This window comes from Zea mays, chromosome 8 (genome assembly GCF_902167145.1).
Source record: "Zea mays cultivar B73 chromosome 8, Zm-B73-REFERENCE-NAM-5.0, whole genome shotgun sequence".
NCBI classification, from domain to species: domain Eukaryota; kingdom Viridiplantae; phylum Streptophyta; class Magnoliopsida; order Poales; family Poaceae; genus Zea; species Zea mays.
Window position 1 is genome coordinate 7,428,931 of NC_050103.1, and position 25,658 is coordinate 7,454,588.

General features: G+C 47.0%; 1 protein-coding gene across 1 annotated transcript; it reads left to right on the forward strand.

Moving 5' to 3' along the window:
- The first annotated feature begins 10,801 nt into the window (after window positions 1-10,801).
- On the forward strand, window positions 10,802-13,477 carry LOC103634720 (NAC transcription factor NAM-B2). Its single transcript, XM_008657306.4, has 3 exons — window positions 10,802-11,163; window positions 11,336-11,676; window positions 12,460-13,477. The coding sequence occupies exons 1-3, from the start codon at window positions 10,944-10,946 to the stop codon at window positions 13,093-13,095; spliced, it is 1,197 nt and encodes a 398-aa protein (XP_008655528.1). The 5' UTR covers window positions 10,802-10,943; the 3' UTR covers window positions 13,096-13,477.
- The last annotated feature ends 12,181 nt before the right edge of the window (window positions 13,478-25,658 follow it).

A 25,658-nucleotide genomic window follows, 5' to 3' on the forward strand; every position in this document is an offset into this window, starting at 1 on the left:
AAGACAGGGATATGTGTTGAACACCATATTTGGCACCTAGACAGGGTCAGATGGTCTGGCACTATGGCTCAGACAGTCCGCGCCCCCACGAGCAATAGTACTTATCCAGTGCGCGGTTATCATAACCTATTTGTGGGGATCTGTTGGATCTCGCCTAGGAACAAGTGCATACCTCCTCTCCTATAAATATAAAGAGGTACGACCGATTAAGAACCCCTCGAACACATTCCAATTGAACCAATCTACTGTATTTACCTTACTTTACCATTTCTGTCATAGGAGTAGAGTTGTAGCTTTCTCATCTCCACCCTATTCGACTCTACATTGTTTAGATCCGTCTTGAGTAGCCAACCGAATTCAAGATGACCCTAGGATCTTATCCCTCATAGGGAGCAAGATCCAGTTTATCTATTCAATATATTCTTTCTCGACTTGGTTTCTTAATTCCTAAGCGACTCTATATCGTCTGACGACGTTACGGGTGACCTGCCGACCAGAAGCACCTTAAGATCTCTCTCACAGGGGACGAGATCTAGGTTTCTATGAGAAAGTAGACGACCCTGCGCCATCGTGGATGGTCCGGAGCGACGTAGGGAAGAAGCCGCCTCTATAGCAAGGTTGCAGAGCATCCGGACCACCGCAGAGCACTATGATGTTTGCGTCACGCACATACGTGATCCTTTGTTGAGCTATGATCATGTGTGAGCTCACCCTTGCTGTCTCACACCCCCCACAGGAGAAGAACAGGTGGTTCAGGAGGAGCCACAAAGTGAGGAGTTTGATTTGATCTAGGTGGCGTTTCCCAGTTGACTTCTGCGCCAAGGATGATCCTTAGTTTGTTTTATACTTATCTTTTATTTTGTAATAAGACTTTCGCTATGTAATAAATACTCTGACGTTATTGTGACATTTGTCTCTATACACTCTGTTATTATATATGTTGTCTTTTGGCGCATGTATGAGATGCACCCGGCTTTGTTCCTTAAAGCCTGGGTGTGACACCGCGCCATCACTAACCGTCGAGAGCGACGCAGGGAAGGAACCGCTCCTGCAGCGAGGTCGCGGACCGTCCGCTCCACCGTAGAGGGCACCGCCAGTCGGTACACACTCTAGTGTTTAGTGCCATATTGGCGCCAACATGTTTTTGGCGACTCCGCTAGGGAGGAAGGTCGAAGATCTTCAAAAAATCAGATTCTATGCCCGATTCTAAAGATCTCAACGATGTTTCTCCAGACAGCGACACAATACTAGTTAATTTATCGGCCACTGAGCATGAGGAGTTAGAATACTACATGAAGAAGTGGGACGAGGAGGTCCATCGACAACAAGCTCAGAAGGTGAGATCTAGGTTCCTGTGAGGAAGTAGATGACCCTGCGCTATCGCGGACCGTCCGGCGTAGAGCGCGGATCGGCCGGAGCGATGTAGGGAAGAAGCCGCTTCTATAGATCGGCGAACCGTTCGCGTCACCATAGGATATCGTCAGACGGTATATCTCTAGTGTTTGGCGCAAAGATCGGTGCCAACAACACAGACATCCACTCTGACGTTTGCATCAGGCACCAAGTACGTGCGTGATCCTCTCCAGCCTAGCCACGCCACGGGCGTACACAAGTGCGCAAGTAGTAGCTTGCGAATTGCTGCTACTAGTGGTGACTCTGCCGATCGATGGTCACCCCCTCGATCGGGCAGGTAGGATCGCTGTTGCTGGTCCTGCCACTATACTCACTACTAGCGCACTACAGTTGATGGTAATAATTAACAGGAGATAAGCACGTACTACTAGTGCATGGATGGCGACTGCACGCTCGTAGTAGTTGAGTCTCGGTGCAGTGCTTCTCCTTCTCCCTGTGGCGGCTAGGCTGCTGTGGACGACGGTTCCGAGGTGGACGCCGCCGCCGCCGCCGCGCCGCCAGCTGCCGAATGCACCTGCGGTGAAGTAAAATTAAAACCACGGTCCTTGCACGTTTCACCATCTTCCAGTTCCACGGGCGTTTTTTTCCCCCACTTGGCGCGTGATGAGCGTTTCAGAGAGCCAGAGTCGACCTGTCTTGTCCACTTGGTCGGTTTTTACCCTTTTTTTCCTCCTTTTTCTTACAGCAGAATCAGGAGTCAGGACCGACCGACCCATGAGGCCATGACCATTTGAAGTGAGCTTCTTTTTTTCCCCAAAAAAATAAGTAGTCAATTGTGCGACTGTGGAATTTTGTTGCAGCTAGCTGCTCCAAAGAAAAACTGGAGGAGGAGGATCGAATCCAATTGACCTCACATCATCATCGTCCTGCAGCAGACGCAAGCAAGCAGGAACCATGCATGTGTGCAGTGCAGCCAGCGCCGCTAGAGCAGACTCGGACCGGACTTTCGCCGGCTTCCCTTTTTACAGTGCACATCCGGCTGATGACAGCCGTGCGTGCGTACGTGCGTGAGCTCTGATCGAATCGAATAAAGTTTATTTTCCAGACTACTAGCTGCTAGCTCATTCACAGATCTCTTTCAACGCACGTGTGGTCTTTTCTTTGAAATGGAATCGTCATCACTCCTATATATGCAATAATAATGGGATCATTATCACACATGCTTAAAGAAACCGAGAGAGATAGAGTAGTATGCTGATGCCTCGATCGCTTTAGCCCCCCCGGGGGTAGATTCTGAATTGTTCACGTGTTGACACCCGTACGTGCGATACTAGCTAGCTGTTGATGACTTGATGCCTCGCTTTAGCCTGAATGCGATGTGGCGGTGAGAAGCCTCCATACATCTGTAAGTCCTAGCATACATATCGCCAAACCGTAGTACACCAGGCAGGCACGTTACACTCGCTAGCTGGTCCTTTTGACTGTGCCATGCATCATGCATGCATGCGGGCATTCGGTGTTGCTTGCTTGCCACGGCGTCCAACTCATGCATTCTATACCGTCCACGGTTTAAATTTTTTTCCATTTAGGGCGGGACAGCTCTCGAATCACTTCCACGTACGCAGGGCCGGCCCTGGGGTGGGCGGCCGCCCTGAGCCCCCGAAGTTATGGGGCCCCTAAATATGTATTAAGTATAAGTATATGTTGTGTGCTATAAATATTTAGTAATTGGTTTTAATCAAACACTATTTGATAGTCTGTTCGCTAGATGTAGCTTGTTGAAAACATAAGAAACGAATCGACGAGCCTATTGCTGTCACCGAGAAAACAAATCGTCGTAAACTCCTAACACGACGTGGCGACACCCTGAGTGCGTGTTCGATAGATGACTATAGCCGTAGTGTATAGTGTACTAGTTCTTATATTATATGGTATATGTGTGTATTTTTGCAATCTCACGAACTAATGATTGTTTGTTGATATATTCTATATAGGATTTTAAAGTCAAAACTTTTATCCTAAACTCTTATTTTACTTTGACACCAAGTGAGTAAAAGACCAACATAAGAGATTTTTGAATGGTGTATTGTCTGCTACATGAATTTTCGAGAATTTCGTAGAGGTGGATTGTTATCTTAATGTCTCTATTGCCTATCGTATCTTAGTGACTGCTGCATCTGCCGCAAAAACTTTTTAAAACTAAAATTATTGAAAAAACTATTTATGACCAAACAATCATGTTTTCGAAAACTTTATATATAAATATATATTAGATATATAATACACATATATATACATATATAGAGGAGAGGGGCCTATAAATTAGTTTTCGCTCCGGGCCCCTAAAATGCTAGGACCGGCCCTGCACGTACGTAGTCAAACATTACAAATCCGAACTGCTGTACGGTGGGAGCGGAGTGAATCTAGCTAGGCGTTATTTGGTTCACTTATTTGTGTCGTGAACGATGACCCAGTAACGTTAAACTCCTGTTTGTTTAAGTCCAATCATAATCAGATATCTTACTATAAACTAATACGGTCTTATTCAAACTTGTTACGGTCTTATTTGTGAGTGTGAATCATTACCGTTACGATTTACGCTACATTTCGTGAAACTAAACAACACCCTATAGTCTCTATTTTGTTAGAAGAGTGGGAGTCAAAAAAAACCTACTTCCTACCGCTTCCTCCTGCTCCCCACTCTCCAACCCATCAACAATGACTTCACGGACAATTTACCAAACAGTTTTCATCAGATAGATACACTTTTGCTACAAAATCAAATCAGCTCTTGGAGATAGAGATAATCATGGAGTAGAGCTATGGCAAACGAGACATTAGTTTATTCATTATGAAGGCCAGGTCAGATATGTGCGTGTGTGCTCGGTTTGCATACGTACGTATATACCTAGCTGCTGCTGCTGCAGGCGATGTTTCGTGTGATTAGGAGTGGATATCGAGCCAGCTCGGTTCGGGTCGACCGAGCTCGAGCTGGCTCGGCTCGGCTCGTTAAGCAACCGAGCCAGAGAACCAGCTCGGCTCGGTTCGTTTGCCAGCTCGAGCTGGCTCATTTAGCTCGCGAGCCACAACAAAAAATAGTATACATGTATATATACAACAATATAATTAATTGCTGATTAATTTCATACTAATTTAACACTAGAAAATATTAACAATACTCATAATTTTATATATCACATCATTTAAACCCTAAACTAACATAGTTCATCACTTATTAATTCATTCAATACAAGTATATGCTTTGTTTTACAGATAAATGATAGCTCGTTCGAGCTAACGAGCTGGCTCGTTAGAACCGAGCTGAGAAGTTAGCTCAGCTCGTGATAAAATTGAAACGAGCCGAGTCGAGCGAGCTCACGAGTTATGAGTATTTTGTCCGGTTCTACGTGTGATCTCAACGATTCAACCACTCCAAAGCTACTAGCAGTTAGCGCTGTCGTTGATTAGTAATGAACCGACATATTTTTACTGTTTGCTTGACTTTAATTCGTATAGTTTCTATTATTTATATAGTGTTTTGTCTTTATAGCTAGATTACAGATACAATAGTTTAAACAGTTGGCTTTAATACGAAGAGAACAGCCACGTGTCGAGCTGCATATACACGGCACACATGCGTAACTGGTGTGGCACATATTTACGTGTACGTGGCCGTCGTGGTAGCGCATATGCTTTGCGGAAAGAAACCAAAGCTATCGATATATGTCGCCTGCAACCAGACCCAAACCGCTTTGCCACGTACACGTACGTACCGATAGGTGACAAATGGCAACTGCCACGTGTCGACGCAAGGAATAGCCATATGCATGGCCATGTGGACATCCTGCAGTTACCACCACGTGCATATATACGTAGTGTACAGTACGTAAACGTAACACTATCTATGGTGATTGGTGGTACGGTGCGCCCTTTGCTTATATTGTAAGCAAACTTTCTTTTACAAGGAAAAACTAAGCAAATAATATATTAATATCTTTACAGAGCCAGCTGCTGCAACTGTAGAGTGCTTCGTCCGTCGTATTCACCTCAATCTACTTGTATTGATGCGGATTAGAGTAGAACTTAAATTAAATTACACCCTAATTCATCACAATACATGTGAATTTAGATAAATACGATAGGTCCAAACAAGACCTTATTGGGTTTGTTCTAAGTAAAAAAAAGTATTGCTACTTTGACGCTCCATTTTGTAAAGGTCCTCCTTGACACTCGGCAAAGGTTCCTGCTGGACTAGCACTCGACAAAAAAGGCTCCAGTGGGCTCCTTTGCCAATCCCATTTGCGAGAGCTCTGCTAGGCACTCGTCAAATGCTCCCTCTTTGCCGAGTGTTTGCTGGACTAGCGCTAGGCAAGGGAGCACTAGTGGGCCCCTTTGCTAGTCCCTTTGCCGAGTGCACGACAAAGGATGCTTCTTTACCGAGCGCTGGAGCCACAACACTCGGTAAAGAAGCTTTACCGGTTCCCAGGTGTGCCTTCTTTGTCGAGTGTCATGACCATAACACTCGGCAAATTATCTCTTTGCCGAGTGTTGCACTCGGCAAATTGACTAGAAAACACTAAACCTAACACTCGACATAGTTAATGGTCATCAACTATAGACGACAGCTGATGACCCTTTGTCGAGAGTCACATTTCACCGAGTGTTTGACGCTCGACACCTTTGCCGAGTGTCGTCTTATGCCGAGTGTTTGGTGCTCGATAAAGGGTGTCTGTCCCGAGTGTCGTTCTTCGTCGAGTGTGACACTCGGCAAATCTTATTTTCCAAGTGCCCAATAAAATGCACTAGGCAAAGAGTCGAATTCTGGTAGTGGCAGCTATACCTTCTCCATGACATTAAATCATGTTACGCTTATCCTTGACCGTCTGATCACCAAGTGTTTGTGCGCCCGTCTTGACTTGGTCCAATCCTCATTTTTGTTTCAGTCAACACCATCCGTACATGTACACTTGCTTATCAATGTGTGCAAGTGCTAGCCATCCACGATCAATCTTATGGCCCTCCATCTCTCGGTTTAAGCCTCCACATTCGTCCTTCACCACTCTTAGTCCATCGCACATGAACTCTCTGCTTGACCTTCTGTGTTATTGTTGACCTCCTTACGCACTTTCACTGATGCACAGACCAAGAGACCACATATTCAACAGAAGCTCTAATTATCTACCTCAACCATTCATCACTCACAACATAGACACCTACATCATTATAAAAAGTACGAGCATCCATGGTGCTGTCACAAGGAACCAAACTAATTAGCTTACTTGTGTAACACCCCGTCCACTCCCGAATCGACGGTACTCACTTTTGGCAGCCCTCTAGGATCATAGACAATTCCCATAGACCAACATGAGTCTTTTGTGCGCACTTTGTCCTCACTCATGCGCACCCGAGGAAACTTCCCGGTCATGTCAGTCACCCATCCAAAATTGCTATAAGCCAATCACACTTAACTTGAAGGTTCTTTCGAGATAGGCTTCCAAAAAAAGAAGATGCACCTTGTTAGTATAAGTATTTTATTAATTTTATTAAGCGTTGGGCCAGGATATCATCATCTATTGGGGCTAGGATATCACAACTTGCAACTTTTTATGTTGAACTTATGGAAGATTCTATCACATTATTTATTTGACCCGGATTGGCATCCTCAGCATAGTGTCCGGCCGTAGGGGGCCACACAATTGACTTTTTTAGCACACACGTGTATAGTCCGTACTGTGTCCTAAATTGTGGTTCAACTGTCCTCGATGTCAACCTTTATATATCTTGTGTAGGAAGACTGGCCATGCGTGATTGCATGTGTGCCGTGTGCGTGATGCATCGGTGTGTGTGAGTGTGCATGATCAGGCAATTGGGATTTTGGACGGCCATGGTCGGTGAGAATTTCTGGGACACATGAATAGACAACATGATGCATGCAGATGCAGGCAACAAGTTGATTGCAACGTGCTCTCGACTACTCACTCCGTCGTAATCTATATAACGTTTTTTATTCTAAGACATACGTAGTATTATTTAACTAGCTAGTAAAGTGCTATACATTGGTACGATTTCTATTTATACATAGCTTATATATAATATAAAATACAAAGATATGTGTCTTCCCCGTTGGCTACGTAAATATGAATATTAGTTTGAAGCTGACAACAATGATATCATTTTTATAACTATTATTTATTTTGTTATAGCTTTTTTATTATAGATACTCTAATTGTAACTTATTTGTTTTATTTTGTTATAGCTTTTTTATTTCGAAAATCTCTTACCTTGGCCTTTTATTCACTTGGTGCCAGAGTAAAACAAGAGTTTGGAATAAAATTATATCTTTAAAATCCTATATAGAATATATTAATGATCAATTATTAGTTCGTGATATTGAAAAATACAAACATATAACATATAATATAGGAACTAGTACACTATACACTACATCTACAATCATCTAACAAACACGTACTCAGCACGTCGCCACGTCGCGTTAGGAGTCTGCGACGATTTGTTTTCTCTGTGATTGCAGTAGGCTCATTGATTCGTTTCTCAAATTCTCAACAAGCTACAGCTAACGAAAGGACTACCGAATAGTGTCTCAACCGAGACCAATTATTAAATATCCATAGCACATATCATATACTTATACTTAGTACATATTTAGAGGCCCCATACCTTCGGGGGGGGGGGGGGGGGGGGGGGGGCTAGGCGGCCGCCCACCCTACCCACCCCAGAACTGGCCTTGAGAGAAGGTATCTGGTGCACATGAGAGATTGATGTATATATTAATCATCATCGTCCATCTTAGATCAAACGTTGTATATTTTGTAAATAACACATACCTTTCGTTACTATCCTCATGTGAAAAGAGTATCATCCATGAACTGTGATGATTTAATATGTGTATCATCTGCACCAACCTCCTCTCGTATAAAATGGGCCACTCTTCTATGCGTTTGATGTCTACTGTCCCTCTTTGCTAACGTCTCACTGTCTGTCCCCACCTTCCTCTATATCTAATTGGAGGAGAAAAGCTTGATATCTCAATTCTACTGTCATCATTAGCTCTTCCCAACCGATTGTTCATGGCTATTGTTGGTCACTTGATTTCAACCCCTTAAATGCATTGAAGATAAGGCAACACAGTCAAATCGAGCTTCGTATTCATCCCTTCTATCTACCATTCCTTTAAGGAGCAGACAGATTGAAGTAATGAAGATAAAAAGCTTAAATAAACAAGAAAAAACCTCAAAATGTGATAGGGTATAATGCATGATGAGAGTTGAATAAAGAGACATAGGATTTATATGTAAGAAAGGTTATTTGTTCATGTTTCTTCTTTTTTATATCAGACAAAAATACACACAAGTACATTGGGCTTCCTAAAATTACAATCAAGCAAGAGGGAAAGAATGAATACAACTTTGTACAAAGAAGAATGAATCATGTTCCGTTCCTCAAAAGTTCCCAAATCCATGACACTGTTCCTCTATTTATAGGCACGGGTTACCGCTTCAGCGAATTTCACATCTTCATCCACGCTCTACTCTACTGGAAGGGTCTACAATGGCTTGCTAGCGCGCAAAATGTATATGTTTATTTGGGCACATTTGAGGCTTGGTTAGAGACATCCTAACTGGTGTGTGCATGTGTTAAAGACGTCACTGATCTATTGTGATATGTGATCATATAATTGTCAACGCAGGCAATTATACGATACAATTTTTTACTATAGCTACAGCTAGCATATATGCATGCACGCATTTGTTTTTTTCTTTCTTTCTTGGAAACGCGTTACTCAGGTAAGCTAGTACATATATCTCGTCGTCGGCTCGTCGCCGATGAGTAGTAGCTAGAGGGCGGGCCATTAATTGCATTGGATGGAAATGGCAGCGCTTTACTTAGTTTATTTCTTGACCGATGGGTGGATGCTGGGTTAGGTAATGTACGCACGCACGCATATTGTTGTGGAGTATGAGTGGAAGAAAACCTCTTGTGCAGACGATCTTCAACGAATTATGTTATGAAGATTTGTTAAGTCATCCCACATTCTAGCTAGAACGTGTGATTATATCAAGTCCGTTTTGAGACCAAGTGATGATGCTCTTTCCAGTGGTAATGACCGATCGAGCTATTCTTGACGGTTTTAAACCGTCAAGAAAATAATTTGTAGAAGTTTTTTTTTTCTATCGATCCATTCCATTTTCGTTTTCGTTTTCTAGAGCCAACAAGGGAGAGATCTCCGTCGTCTCCATGTGATTGTGGTTGCTACACGGTGATAGTCTCATATGTGATGAGTAGAGGGTAGCTAGGTCCGATCCGTGCATGCATATGCTTTTGTTTCGATGTTTACATTGGCGCATTCAGAATAGATAGATAGTTTTTTGGTTGTTTATTGCATCAGAATAAATAGTGGTATTTGAGGATGCAGCTGTGTACACGGGCGGAGAAAAAGAGCGCGAGTGAACTAGCTTGTAGCTGTAACAATAATATGACGACCAAAGCACGAGCAGGAGTGAACGTGCAAGAGATGGACGCGTACGTTGCATTTTATTGCATTACATCTCGACAGGTGCAAACCAAATTTCCGTGTAATCTTTTTATAAACCAACTAACAAAAATAAAAAAAATGAAAAAAATATAGATGTACTTCATTGCTTACTCTACCACGATATAAAATTTTGAAATTTAAGTTCATCATATGCAGGTTAAGGGATATATAAAAAAAGAAAACTCTGATATATATCTCAGAATTTATATATATATATATATATCTTGACATATGATAAATTTAAACTTGAAATTTTATACAGTGGTAGAGAGTAGGCAATTAAGTATATCTAATTTTTTTTGTAAATTTTGTTAGTTGATTTACACAGAAACTTAGGGTGTGTTTTTAGTTTGAGGAATGAAGTGGTTCATCTTTTTCTTATTCCTTACTTTTTTATTTGGTTTGTGAAATATAATAAGTTGATCTATCATTATCTCATTACTTATAAGGTAATAATTAGTATATACATGGAAAGTTAGTTAATTGTACCAAAATTTATGAGATGAACTTATGATGTATCATCTCATAAATATGGTGTCGACTTCATAAAGCAAACACACCGTTAGTTTGCACCTCATTCATTGCCCTGGCGTCGGTATAGACGTACGTACGCTGGATCGATCGAATCAATGGACACGTGCACGCCCCATGCCCATGCACGCATATGAGTCATCGCTGCCGTCACGCGCACGTGCACGGCGCCACCGGCCGCCGGCATTTCCCTCCGACATCCGCCGTCCCCCGCCGCATCCAACGGCGGGGACACGAATGTCCGGCGCACCAGCGAGAGAAAAAAAACCCCCGCATCTGATGTGGCATTATGCTCTGCTGCGCTTGCTAGGTAGCTTGGTAGGTACGTACCTTGGTGTTTTCCTTGAGCAACCGCCTCTCCTCCTCCTCCCCTTCTTGCTAGTAGTATATAACATCCCCCGATCCCGTCCCTCGCAAAATTTCAGGCCTCTCGCCGCGCCATTTCCACCTTAAAACTGATCCCTTCGCTTGAATCTCCCTTCTTCTTAAAATAGATCGCGCGCGCATGATGACAGTCGACCTTGGCCTGCAGGCGGCGCCGCCGCCGTCGTCTTCCGGCGGCGTGCCGAGCAGTTGCACGGCGCTGCCGCCGGGGTTCCGGTTCCACCCCACGGACGAGGAGCTCATCGTCCACTACCTCCGCAAGCGCGCGGCCGCGGCGCCGTGCCCGGCCCCCGTCATCGCCGAGGTCGACATCTACAAGTTCGACCCATGGGACCTGCCAGGTTAGCTAGGCATCCATCGGTCGTCGTCGTCGATCGAGCTTCATGCATGCATGCATGTCGCCGCCATCATAATAAGTTCGCCGCGCGCGCACGCACGCACGCACGCATCATGCTTTATTGCTTGCTCGACGACGACGACCATTCATCCCGTTTCTGCCACGCATGCATGCAGCCAAGGCGGTTTTCGGGGAGGCGGAGTGGTACTTCTTCAGCCCGAGGGACCGCAAGTACCCCAACGGCGTGCGCCCCAACCGCGCCGCCGGGTCAGGCTACTGGAAGGCCACCGGCACCGACAAGCCCATCACGCTCTCCTCCTCCTCCTCCTCCTCCGCCGCCGCCGCCGCCGGCATGATCGGCGTGAAGAAGGCGCTCGTCTTCTACAGGGGGCGGCCGCCCAAGGGCGTCAAGACGAGCTGGATCATGCACGAGTACCGCCTCGCCGAGGCGCTCCACGCCGTCGTCAACGCCTACAGACCCACGCGGTTCAAGAACAACGCCTCGTCGTCCATGAGGGTACGCGCGCACGCCACTGCACCTCCACAGTCGTCGTCACTGCCTAGCTAGCTCGATCGTACTCGTAGCGTGGACTCCGAGAGATCCGAATCCGATCGACGATCCTTCAAATCTCCATGCACAAAACCAGTTTATCCAAAAACTAACGACTAGCTAGCTAGCTACAAACTGTATCCAAAGCTAACTATAAATTGCGAGAAGGAAGAAGAAAAAAACAAGAACAGAACAGAAAAACACTTCGTGCATATGCGCGTGTCTGTCTTCTTGCTTTTGGTTTTAGATCTGGCGTACGTAATTACTCGATTAGTTTTGAGTTTTGAGAGGAGGACAGCCGTGCAAAATTGATTCTGTCTTTATTATATGGTTGATGACGATAGGAGAGCTAGCCTGCACCCGCATATAACTAGGAATCTTTTTTTTTCTTTTTTTCCCTGTTACTTTTGAAAGTTTTCTTCCTCCTGTTGCTTGTGTGTGGATGCCAGTTTAAGCAAGTTCCCGGGGTCAATGAACCACTGCGTTTCTTTAACCCCTTCTCTCCTTGATAGAGAGAGACGTCAACTCGCTCGGCTCGACCGAGATATACACAGCGACCAGATTAACTGATCCATCCCAATTCCCATCCGTGTGCCAATTATTGGCGTGTTGATCGCGCGCACTGGTCACTTTCGCTCCCGAGCTAATTAGCTTCCAGTCAATGACACGTGTTCGGCGTACGTCACGAGATCGAAAGCTAGCTAGCTCGAGCCATCACTGACACCTACTGTTGGTCGACAACACCCGCAGCTGGACGACTGGGTGCTGTGCAGGATCTACAAGAAGACCACCCCGCAGCTGGCGTACAGCATGTCGCCGCCGCCGCACGAGGAGGTGGAGGCGTCGTCGACGTCGTTCATGGACGGCGGCGGCGGCTTCGACCTCAGCCGCCTGCACCCGGCGGACGACTCCGCCTCCGTCTCCGCCGACGACGACATCATGGCGTTGGCGGCGGCGGCGGCCACGTCGTACTACGCCGCCCGGCCGCTGCCGCGCCCGGCGTCCATCTCGGACTACCTCCTCGACTACTCGGCCGTGTCCGAGCTGTTCGAGGCCACCCCGCTAACGGAGACGACGGCGCAGCCCGGGACGGCGACGGACGCAGCAGGCGGGTTCTACTACGACTTCGGTAACGGCGGCGGCGAGCCTGCTGCAGCCGCCTCCGTAGTAGCGCAGCAGCATCAGCTGAGCCCACTCAAGAGGCGGTCTTCCGTGGACGAGGATAACTGCAACGGTGGCATTACTGACATGCTGCACGCTTCGTCGTCGTCCAGCAGCAAGAGGGTGATGGGCGATCATCACTCATCGTCGTCGTCCATGGCTGCAAACAGCTCCGTGTTTGAGCCCGGACAGACTTCTTCTCATCAGCTGCACGACAGAATATGACGCAGCAGCATGCATGCATGGGTGGTCGCTCCCTCGCTGCTGATTATGCTAGGGCTAGCTAGGAAAGAATACCGCTGCTGATTATTAATTTCATTAGTATTCATGATTGATAAGGAAGGAATTCAACATTTATGGATTATTAGTATATATTATATATGTAGTTATAAATAATATATATACTTACCCAAGTTTATATTGTAACTGTGTAAAAATAGATTGATTAGAGCAAAAGGATATTTACAGTGACGATTTCACTGGCTATAGTTAGATCTGATTGTAGCTAGATGTAATGCACCTAGGTAGCTATAGGTTGTAACATGCATGTAAGAACACATTTGTTGAATAAGATCCCATAATATGTATAAAAATCTGTTTTCCATTATATATATGTGAGTAGATACATAGCACATATATATAAATGTCTAGATTATTATTATTATTATTATTATTATTATTATTATTATTATTATTATTATTATTTCTTATACGTAGGCACTGGGAAATCGACGGTCTAGGCCATGCGCGATTTCCAGCCTTCGAAGCAAACAGCCTGATCTTTAGGACATGTTTAAGAGCAAGGTAAATGATGGAGATTAGAGAGGCTAAAATATTCTTGTTATTCAAAATTAATATTAAAGAGGTTTTAGCCTCTTCGGACTGTGTCTCCATAGAGTATAGAAAATAGAGACGTGAAACTATAGATAACACTGTTTACATAGAAAAGTTTAAAATAAGATATAAGATAGAGGATCTGCTGCAGAAAATTAAGATTAAATCCTTTACTATTTAAAATTAAATAGAGAGATTTAATCTTCTATTCTCTCTCAATCCACCTCTAATCAAACAAACTCTCAGCGCCCTCCACTTATCTAGCTCCTAAACAAGCTCTAGAGTGTCAAACCACGGCTGAATCGGAGGGAAACCAATCCTATACATGCAGTTACTTTTCATATCGGGCCAACATGTCAGTGACTTATCTACAGTTAGATCCTGCTGCAGATGATCTTGTCGCAATCGGGAGAGAGGGAGAGCAATGTGTCTGTCTTTTGTATTTGTTTTGTTTTGCGCCTGAAAGCTTTGGTTCATTGCACCAAGCAAAGGGAAATAGCTAGATGCATGGAGAGAAAACATATCTATCGCAGCAAGTTGGAAGAAGAAATCCGTCCTTATCCATAAACGGCGAATAATAATGGCGATGGATGCTGGATCGGGCACGCACCTTGTTGCTCTCTCTGCAGTGCTGAAGATGAGAGTAGTTTAACTGGACTGTATGCACATTCTTCCACATCTGTTCGAATTTGTCAGTAGTACACCATCTGAACCAGGAACCATGGTCGCCATCTCGTCAAGGGAGCTGGACCATGGCGAGCAAGCAGTCGCCGAAGTGCAATACCATTGTGCAAGGGTCCGACGCGCCTTCTGTCACGCGTATGTGTGCCTCTGCTGTGTGGGGTCAGCTATGACTTGCTGCTGTGAAAGGTTTATGTATTGTGGAGTGTTGCTGGTGAAGGTCATCAAACAAACAGTTAATACAATTTCAGTCTATTCCTCTCTGTGCTATCTTCTTCCTTCCGCTCCTCTCTGCTTGCTCCTCCTCTGTGTACCCTTCTGCTAACAATTGGTATCAGAGGATCGATCCTCGGCATCCGTCATGGCACCTTCCTCTTCATCGGATTCCTCACTCGCCCCTGGCTTTGGAAATCCAGACTCGCTTGCTCCTCGCCGAGTTGGACAAGCGATTCCAAGCCTTCGACAACAAGTGGGACTCCAGAGTGTGGACGCTGCACTCCTCCGACAACGACGACTCGGTCGCCGGCCCCGTCAATGCGCTCGCTGACATTAAGCTTGCTGACACGCCCATACCCGGGAGCTGCCTCATCTCCATCGACTCTGACGCGCCGCTCGACGTCAACCTCACCAGAGGCGGGCCGCCCTCCATCGATGGCCACTCCGCCTCCCTCACCCCATTCGTCCACGACGTCGCCGCCCAGTTCTGTTACCAGGAAGTCGAGGCACACCTCACTGCATCAGACGACGGCGACAGATCAGACATCCGCGAGACCGACGTCAGGGCCCCCGCGCCCGACGACGGGTTGTTGGTGTCGCTCGAGGGCATCTGCCAGGAGGGGAACCAAGGCGAGGAAACCGCACCGGTGGCCGACATGGACCTCCCCGCGGCACACGCCAACGCATCAATCGGCGCCATGACTTCCACGGTTTCCATGGGGACCGCATCGTTCGGCACCTGCTCCGTGCGAAGGGGTCACGTTGCGAGCGAGTCTCTGGCGTCCGCGCTCAAGTTGCTCGACCGAATGTCTAGCCCAGGCTTGTACAGCTGCTCGAACACATCCGCTACGACTTCAACTTTGGCGCTGGAGCACCAGACTCGTGCCATCCTCGTCGATGCCAAGGCGTTCGATCGACTCGTCCACAACCTCTCCTGTTTCTCTGCGATCGGTCCCGACGAGGCCGAGTCCGTGTACCGGATCCTGGGCATCCTCCTGCAGCACGGCCCCGCCAATCAAAAGCGCTTCGACCAGATCAATGGAGTCGATGCCCCGCTTCAGGTGGTTGCTGTGTACACATCTAGGGACCCGAAGACCCCCGATGAGGTGGAGAAGCTCGAGAACATCTACCACTGTCTCTGCGACGTGCTCATGCCCCTGGAGAACAAGGAGAAGTTTGTCAAGGCTGAAGGTATTGAGTTCAGCACGCCGTCCGTGCTGGTGACCGAGGAGGACGAGGTTCTCAACGCCTTGCCCAACAGGTGTTCGATGAATTGCTTCATCATCGTATATAGCTATTTCTTGCCTCTATTCAGTTGCAGCTGGGATGCTGTGCCGCATAGGCAACCATGGCCACCACCCGTACAGTTTGTGATATTGGGTGAGGGTGTTCCAAGCTGCCTTTCACCTTGGCCATCCTTCATCTTCGTTGAGTTACCTACAGTGAGGTATTTCTGTTTGTTACCTGAGCTTCTATGGGCAGTATTAGCTTATCAATGTGGCAGCATTATATTTGTTGGTGTGGTCGAAGTTGCTGTACGACTTGATTTGTCGACCTTCCATGAAGTTGCAGATGATGGAGAGCAGCTTGGGGAGCGTGTGGCTGAGCTGGATGTACCTGTCAGTGGAGTTGAGGACGGACTGGCAAACACAATCCTCATATGGAGCTGTTTCTCACCCACTCTGTGTTGGAAAATTCCGTGGCCACCACCCTTTTTGTTGGAGAGTTTTTATACTGGAGATCATGCATTGTTTATCAAGGAAATCGCAGCAATCAATTCTCTGGAGCATCTCAACTCTCTCCTGAATGTGCTTCAAGCACGTGGTGAACAAGTTGTTTTTCCTAGATTTGGAAGACCTTATGTGTTCAATGCAGAGATGATAAAAATAGTTAAACATACATCGGAAGCCAAAGATTCAGCTCGAGTGGCACTGAAATCAACATGGTGGACGCTTGGCTGCAGTTACGAAGAGGATGCTGAACTACCTTCATTACTGGATAGATGTCTGCTATTGTTGATTTACGAAGAGGATGCTGAACTAATGGACTTGGAAGATCTATATTTCAGCAGATCAGCTAATATTGGAGCGTTCATTTGTCCACAGTGCTATGGTGTTCACAGTGCTATGGCATTGATGGATTCCTCGTAGCGCTGCTCGTCGGAGTCGACACCGCTGTCGAAGAGGTTGCCCCAGTTGTCGGTGACCACGTCGGCTCCGACAACCGTGGACTGGGTTGGAACAGGGACGCGTCTGGATGCCTCTCGCGCGGCATCCCGCATGGCCCATTGCGCATCGAACTTGTCAAAGAGCTCGCTAATGGCGTCGAGGATGAGCTTCGTGTCGAGCGACATGTCGATGCAGTGCAGTCGAGGAAAACAGATCGAGGTAGAAAACTTTGAGGATCGAACACCTCTGATACCAATTGTTAGCAACTTAGGTCACTCAACTCAATTAGGCAGCACGAAGAACACAAATTTAGAGAATCTGATACAAATTCAGAGAAGAGTTTGGGGAATAGGAGTAAGGGAAAAACAGAAAGGAGAAGCGCAACAACTATAGTGATCTAGAAGGAAAAGGGATCTGGGTACATGAGAAGAGAGGGGTGGAGAAGATGAACAGTACGAGAAGTAGAAACTAGACAGTGTATGTTTCTGTAATAATTCTTTGATGTCCCGTTCCTCTCCCTCCTTGCTTCTTTGTAGCACAAGCCATCATATAGTTGGGCTGGACCATGGACTATTGGGCCGGCAGTCCCTAACATTCCCCCCTTCTTAAAATTCGGCTTGCCCTCAAGCCGATGTGTAGCATTACTTCCATCAGGATCCCAAGAAAATTGCAAGCACCTGATGCTTCTCAACCAGATGAGCATGATCCATATAACTGAATGAACTACCTGGAGAATCCTTTGTGATGCAAACACAAATGCAGCATCGACGGACAAAGCCTTTCTTTCTCTTGCACTTGGACAGAAGGAAAGGTGACACACCGTTGACAGGTTGTAACACCAGGCATGTAGCATCTGGAGGTCTAACGCCACTCTGCCAGGATCCCAAGGAATTAGCAGGCCAATGGTCCATGTCAAATATTGATCACAGCCGACTAGGTATGTTATTCCAATAGAGGTCAGCATCAAACAAAGCTCATGATTGCACTGTGATACCTTGAACACGATCATCAGATGCACTTTGTCCAAGACAAATATTGAGATCAGATTGCCACTCAGAAGTACCAGTACTTGTATTGAGGTCAGGTTGCAGTCCAACCAAGTAACCAGAGTATGTGTAACTTCTAATTTCCCCCCAACACCTGTAAGTGCATTTGTTGTTGTTGCCAAATTGAAAAAACTGAAACAAACTTGCATCCTGCCAACTTCCTGTGGTGAAGAAATCGGTATGGCAAGGCTTGTGGTCGATACACTGAGAAGCGCATTTGTCGGTGACGAGTGGAGCATCATGGATGTCGAGATTGACATGGGAGTAAGAATCCCGTCCTCGGTGCTGGTCGAGTGACAGATGCTGAACAAGAGCCCATACTTGGAGTAGGACACCGGATCCGCTTGAGCGAGCTGAAGGCGTTCGACGACAACAAGGCCGGCGTCAAGGGCCTCGTGGACGCTGGCGTCACGACCATCCCTGCCATCTTCCGTGGCCATCTCCTTCAGGAAGGGCCGAAGGTATCGTCCTCTAGCAGTAGCAGCAGTACTATCTTGGGCGAGCGTGGGAACGACGCCCAAGATCTCGTTGTGGAAAAAGGGAGCGCGACCTTCCTCGGGGCGAGTGAAGGACGCAAGCGCGTCCGCGAGGATGACGTCGAGCAGCGCGTCGGGGTTGGTGGAGGTGACGAGCGCATTGACGGAGTCGTCCGCCGCTCCGGAGTTGGTGCGGGCCAGCGCGGGGTCGATGCTGGGCTCGTCGGTGGAGGCGTTGGGGAGGACGAACCTCTCGGGGTCGTCTGGCGGATCGATGGCGAACTCAGCTTTGGCAGCCGCGTCCTCGCCACCGAAGAATCCGCCCCAATTGTCGGCATTGATGGATTCCTCGTAGCGCTGCTCGTCGGAGTCGACACCGCTGTCGAAGAGGTTGCCCCAGTTGTCGGCGACCACGTTGGCTCCGACAACCGTGGACTGGGTTGGAACAGGGACGCGTCTGAATGCCTCTCGCGCGGCATCCCACATGGCCCATTGCGCATCGAACTTGTCGAAGAGCTCGCTAATGGCGTCGAGGATGAGCTTCGTGTCGAGCGACATGTCGATGCAGTGCAGTCGAGGAAAACAGATCGAGGTAGAAAACTTTGAGGATCGAACACCTCTGATACCAATTGTTAGCAACTTAGGTCACTCAACTCAATTAGGCAGCACGAAGAACACAAATTTAGAGAATCTGATACAAATTCAGAGAAGAGTTTGGGGAATAGGAGTAAGGGAAAAACAGAAAGGAGAAGCGCAACAACTATAGTGATCTAGAAGGAAAAGGGATCTGGGTACATGAGAAGAGAGGGGTGGAGAAGATGAACAGTACGAGAAGTAGAAACTAGACAGTGTATGTTTCTGTAATAATTCTTTGATGTCCCGTTCCTCTCCCTCCTTGCTTCTTTGTAGCACAAGCCATCATATAGTTGGGCTGGACCATGGACTATTGGGCCGGCAGTCCCTAACAGAATTAAAGGCTAATCACGAAGATAGCGCTTGCGCTACAGGTAGAAAATGCAAGAGGAATTGCAATGAGATGGTTAGTGTGGGCTAAACGTCCAAAGTGGACAGGTGTACTCATGAACTCTCTTACGTTCTTGTGGAAGGGCCGGGCATTCAGGAGTAGCCTTGATTTGATTCAGAATAAGTCTGATCAAACTACAAACACATGTGTCATGGGTTGCTATACGATGAGATAAGCAACAGCGCAATATTCTCTCTATACAGTGGCAGAATGTCGAGGTAAACTTCAGCCGGGTGGTAAAATACATCTGTCTAATCCTAAGAAAAGGGGCTGTATAGGGTTATCCCGAGTAGATGGTGGAATACAAGAACACATGAGAATTAGAGTGGTTCGGACCACCGGAGTTAGGCATGGCAGTTGGACCCGTGGGTATGGATACCCGCGGGTTTCGTACCCGATGGACATGGATACGGATACAAAAATTTACTCGCGGGGTCTTATCGGGTCGGATACCCGACATATATCGGGTAGGGTATGGATATTATATTTTACCCGTGGGTATCCAGTGGATATCCGAGATATCAATTTAACAATTATATAGACAATATTCAAAATGAGGCCCATGAAATTGAAGCCCAAAAAACCCTAAACTCCCACGGCCCACACGCCCACTGCCAACACTAGTCCCATCTGCCGCCGGCCGCCCATCACCACTCCCAGTCTCCCTCCCACACGCCATTTCCATATCCACACTACACGTCCGCACCCAACACCACTCCTCTAACCCCCCTTCTCACGGTGCGTTGCCACCATCCTAGGCCCAAGCACAATAGCACTGCCCAGATCTATTTCGGACTACCAGAGCTTGAATGCTGGTCTGATGGAGGTCGATGCCGTGCCACCCCGCCCAGGTGTGTGCGGTTCATCGACTCCCCATGATCTGCGCTGGAGCCCGAAGCTCAACGTCGCGCCAACGCCCAGGATCTGCACCGAAGGTCAACATCGCGCCACCCAGTTTCGCGCGGCCACGCCCGAGCTCCACGCCACCCCACCAGCTCCTCGCCCAAGCTCTGTTGACTCATGGCCTCGTCCGTCAATAGGCTCCTCCGCTTCGGCGAACCTGACAACAGCGCACCAAGCTCCATGTTGCCCGAGTCATACATTCAGGTAGCAGCCCCATTGAATTTTACATGTTGTTATTTATTCTATAATAACATATCCAGTGGGACCCGATACCCGACGGGTACCCGTTGGGCATGGGTACGGGTACAATTTCTCGTCCGATTAGCTTGGTAGGTATGGATATTTCTTGAAAGCTCGGTATAATATCGGGTTGGGTATCGTTATACCCGGACTTAACCTGACCCGCTGCCATCCCTAACCAGAGCGTAATATCCTACGTCCACTTATGAGTTATATTGTTGTGAGCTTGTGCTTGAGTCCAAGTGAACTCGTGAGAGCTTGAGTGTCCGTCCTCTTGTATCACATGTGCCATCTCTTTTATAGTCCAAGGGGGCAAGTACAAGGGTGTTGAGCCCCGATAGGTGGGCCCAACAATCTAGTATTAAATAATGTACAACATGGAGCATCAGATACTATGATGGACAAAGAACTTCTCCCTCGGTCGCCGTGAGGATCTTCTGACCAGGCCTGCTTCTGCCCTGTCTGCCGCCTTGAGCCGGCTACGGTCTTGCGGAATGGAGTCTGTTATGCTGACGTATGTAGGGCTAGCCTTGCTGACGTGCGCAGAAGTTGTGGCGGTATACTCGAGTTTTCACTTCCGGTCAGTACTACAAAGCGTGCCTAGCCTGAGTCAGTGGTTGCTTAAGATGGCGCCGCCCACGCACACGGCACTGTGACACAACCGTCTTGCCTTGGTAACAAGCGGTTTACTGTGCAACCCATATGCATTGAAGGAAATGGTGACGCCTAAGAGGGGGCGAATTAGGACTTCTAAAAACTATCTCTAAACTAGGCCACAATTACTTCCCTAGACCAAAACCTATGCAAATAAACAATCTAAAATGTGCAAACTAGGTTTTGTATATGTGTTGCTATCTCTACCGCAAAACCTAAGTTTCAATCCTACGTAATCTAACTAGAGAAGAGAGATTGAAACCTAAATACTTAATGTAAGCAGAAGGTAAAGAGCAAGGCTAGAGATGCAAACTCCCGTGGATGATGCTGGTATTTTTGCCAAGGTATCCGGAACCATGCAAGGTTCTGACTAATCCTCGTTGGTGCCCCTACGCAAAGGGTAGGCCATGCGAGGGCCAAGCACCTCGGTCGAGTAACTCCAAGAGCCATGGGCCTTCTCCACATGCAAGTGGTGCTCTACTTCTGGCTCCTCTCGGACGCTCCCCATCTGAAAGGGAAATGTGCCCTTGGGTCATTTCTAAAATGTTTTGGTGATTAAGTGCTCAACACATATTCTCTAAGTGTTAAATTGTGCCAAAGATTGAAGAAGTGCAAATCATGCAACAAGGTACGTTTCTAGGCTTAGTACATTGATTTGGGTACTAATGTATTGTGTCTAAGTGCTAGAAACAGGAGATAAGCAATTGGAAAAATAGTTGGCTGTGTACAGCCAACTCTTGCTCGGTCTGGGTGCACCGAACAGTGTCCAGTGCGCCAGGACTAGTCTCGGTGAACAGGCCGCTCTCGGGACTCGACGACGGCGTACGACTACAATTCACCGGACTGTCCTGTGGTGCACCGGACTGTCCGGTGGTGCACCGGACTATCCGGTGAGTCGTCCGCGGCGAAGTCGTCGCTCTCGGGAAAAGTTCAACGGCGTACGGATAAAATTCACCGGACTGTCCGGTGAGCCAACGGTCGACTGCGCTAACGGTCGGCTACGCAATCTTCACGCGACGCATGGGCACGCCAATGGTCGGCAGGGGGCACCGGACTGTCCGGTGCGCCACTCGACAGAAGGCAAGATTAGCCTTCCAAGATTGTCTCCAACGGCTCCTAGCTGCCTTGGGGCTATAAAAGGGACCCCTAGGTGCATGGAAGAGTCACTCAAGCATACTTTAAGCATTCTAAGTCTTTCACACTCCGTCTCCGCGCACTTGATCGGCTGTGTTAGTGATTTGAGCTCCGTTCTAGTTGTGAACTCGTTGTGCTTCATTTTGAGCTCAAGTCTTGGCTTGTGTGCATGTGTATTGCTGCGGATTTGTGTGTGTTGCTTCCCACCCTTACTCTTGTGCTTTCACTATGATAATTGTTGTAAGGGCGAGAGACTCCAACTTGTGGAGATTCCTCGCAAACGGGAAAAAGAGATAAGCAAAGAAAATCCATGGTATTCAAGTTGATCATTGGATCACTTGAAAGGGGTTGAGTGCAACCCTCGTCCATTGGGACGCCACAACGTGGAGGTAGGCAAGTGTTATACTTGGCCGAACCACGGGATAAACACTGTGTCTCTCGTGATTACATTTCTGTGATTACTTGTGTGTCTGCAAGAGCTCGCTACTTAGCCGTACTAACACTTAACCAAGTTTTGTGGCTATTTAGTGTTGATTTTTATAGGATCACCTATTCATCCCCCTCTAGGTGCTCTCACCATCATCTCCACTATCGAGCTTCCGGCCGTAACGTCGTGGGCCTCATTCCTCCGGTTCACGGTGGCGACCGTGACACAAACTCGGTTGTCATGGTCTCGCAAGACTTTCACCCCACTCGGTATAATTACAATGGCTCACGCAAGAGCCAAGGGTTATGTGTGTTTTTCTAAACTCACTCAACTAACTAGGATTCACCTAGATCAAGAGCATAAGCAGTCTAACTAACCTAAGCACTTTGCAAAGCACCTACGCTAATCACTAAGTGATTCTATTAAGCACTTGGGTGTATGAGCACATGGAAATGTCTACAACATTGTTGACACCTTTTTGGGGCACCAATCACTCAACAAGAACCAGCGGTGGTGCTCTCTAGTCAGGCGCAGACGGTCCACGACCTTGTGCGAGGCTAGGGTTCCCTACCTGACGGCCGGACGGTCTGCGCCCTAGGGCCGGACGGTCCGTGACCTGGCGACAGGGTCGTCTTCCTCCTCCTTGCTGGAATCTAGATCTCGTCCCCTGGGGGGAAAAGATCTTAAGGTGCTCTGGGTCGACAAGTCACCCGGGGCGTCCCCAAACGACGTGGAGTCGCCTAGGAATTAAGAGATCAATTCAAGGAAGATGTCTTGGATGGACAACTAGATCTTGCCCCCCGGGAGGGGTGAGATCCTAGGGTCGTCTTGGGATCGGCAGGCCACCCAAGACGGATCTAGACGACGTAGAGTCGAATAGGGGTGGAGGTGGATATGTGGAAGACTACAACTAGAAATATGCTACATCTACTCCTAGGGCAGGAAAAGTAAAAGTCGCCTACAGGGGGGGTGAATAGGCGGAATCTGAAAATTATAAACTTAAGCACAACTACAAGCCGGGGTTAGCGTTAGAAATATAAATGAGTTCGAAAGAGAGGTTGCAAAACAAATCAACCAAGGAAATAGAGCGGATGACACGGTGATTTGTTTTACCGAGATTCGGTTCTTGCAAACCTACTCCCCGTTGAGGTGGTCACAAAGACCAGGTCTCTTTCAACCCTTTCCCTCTCTCAAACGGTCACTTAGACCGAGTGAGCTTCTCTTCTCAATCAAATGGGACACTAAGTCCACTACAAGGACCACCACAAAATTGGTGTCTCTTGTTTTGATTACAAGTGAGTTGAGCACAAGAAAGAAGGAAGAAGAAAAGCAATCCAAGCGCAAGAGCTCAAAAGAACACAAATGTCTCTCTCTAGTCACTAATTTGTTTGGAGTGATTCTGGACTTGGGAGAGGATTTGATCTCTTTGGTTGTGTCTTGTATTGAATGCTATAGCTCTTGTATGAGGTTTGAAGTCTGAAAACTTGGATGCAATGAATGGTGGGTGGTTGGGGGTATTTATAGCCCCAACCACCAAAGTAGCCGTTGGTGGAGGCTGCAGTCGCATGGCGCACCGGACAGTCCGGTGCGCCACCGGACACTGTCCGGTGCGCCAGCCATGTCACCCGGCCATTAGGGTTCGACCGTTGGAGCTTTGACTTGTGGGGCCACCGGACAATCCGGTGGTGCACCGGACAGGTCCTGTAGACTGTCCGGTGCGCCTTCTGGCGCCTGCTTTGACTTCTGCACGCGCAGGCGCGCACTGTAGCGCATTAAATGCCTTCACAGACGACCGTTGGCGCGAATTAGTCGTTGCTCCGCTGGCACACTGGACAGTCCGGTGCAACACCGGACAGTCCGGTGAATTATAGCGGAGCGGCTCCCAGAATTCCCGAAGGTGGCAAGTTCGGAGTTGGATTCCCTGGTGCACCGGACACTGTCCGGTGCGCCAGACCAGGGCACACTTCGGTTGTCTTTTGCTCCCTTTGTTTGGACCCTTTCTTTTGACTTGTATTGGTTTGTTGTAAACCTTTGGCACCTGTAGAACTCATAGTCTAGAGCAAACTAGTTAGTCCAATAATTTGTGTTGGGCAATTCAACCACCAAAATTCATATTGGAAAAGGTTTGACCCTATTTTCCTTTCAATCTCCCCCTTTTTGGTGATTGATGCCAACACAAACCAAAGCAAATATAAAAGTGTAGAATTGAACTAGTTTGCATAAAGTAAGTGCAAAGGTTGCTTGACATTGAAACCAATATACTTATTCAAATAGATGTGCATGGATGGTTTTTCTTCTTATTAAAATTTTGGACCACGTTTTCACCACGAGTTTTGTTCTGCAAATCCTTTGTAAAATTCTTTTCAAAATTATTTTGCAAATAGTCATAGGTATATGAATAAGATTTGAAGAAAGCATTTTCAAGATTTGAAATTTTCTCCCCCTGTCTCAAATGCTTTTCCTTTGACTAAAACAAAACTCCCCCTAAATAAAAATTCTCCTCTTAGTGTTCAAGAGGGTTTTGCAAGTTTTGAAGATACTACTTTCTCCCCCTTTTGAACATAATAAGATATCAATTTAAAAAACTTCATTTTTAAAATTTGGTGGTGGTGCGGTCTTTTGCTTTGGGTAAAATTGGTGGTGGTGCGGTCCTTTTGCTTTGGGCTCATACTTTCTCCCCCTTTGGCATGAATCGCCAAAAACGGATATTTGTGAGTGAGATATAAGCCCTTTTAAACTTTCTCCTCCTTTGGCAAACAAAAATATGAGTGAAGATTATACCAAAGTGGAGAACGAAGCGGAGTACTGGCAAATACAATTGGAGTTGAGTGGAAGCGCCTTCTTTGCCGAATACTCCATTTCCCTTTCAATATCTATGACTAAGCATAAGATAATACTTGAAAACACATTAGTCATAGACATAAAAGAGATATGATCAAAGGTATTTAAATGAGCTATGTGTGCAAAGAATTAATCAAAATTCCT

Coding starts and splice junctions, on each gene's coding strand:
- LOC103634720 (XM_008657306.4), top strand. CDS start 10,944: ATGATGACAGTCGACCTTGGCCTGCAGGCGGCGCCGCCGCCGTCGTCT. Junction 11,164..11,335: donor CGACCCATGGGACCTGCCAG/GTTAGCTAGGCA, acceptor GCATGCATGCAG/CCAAGGCGGTTTTCGGGGAG. Junction 11,677..12,459: donor ACGCCTCGTCGTCCATGAGG/GTACGCGCGCAC, acceptor CAACACCCGCAG/CTGGACGACTGGGTGCTGTG.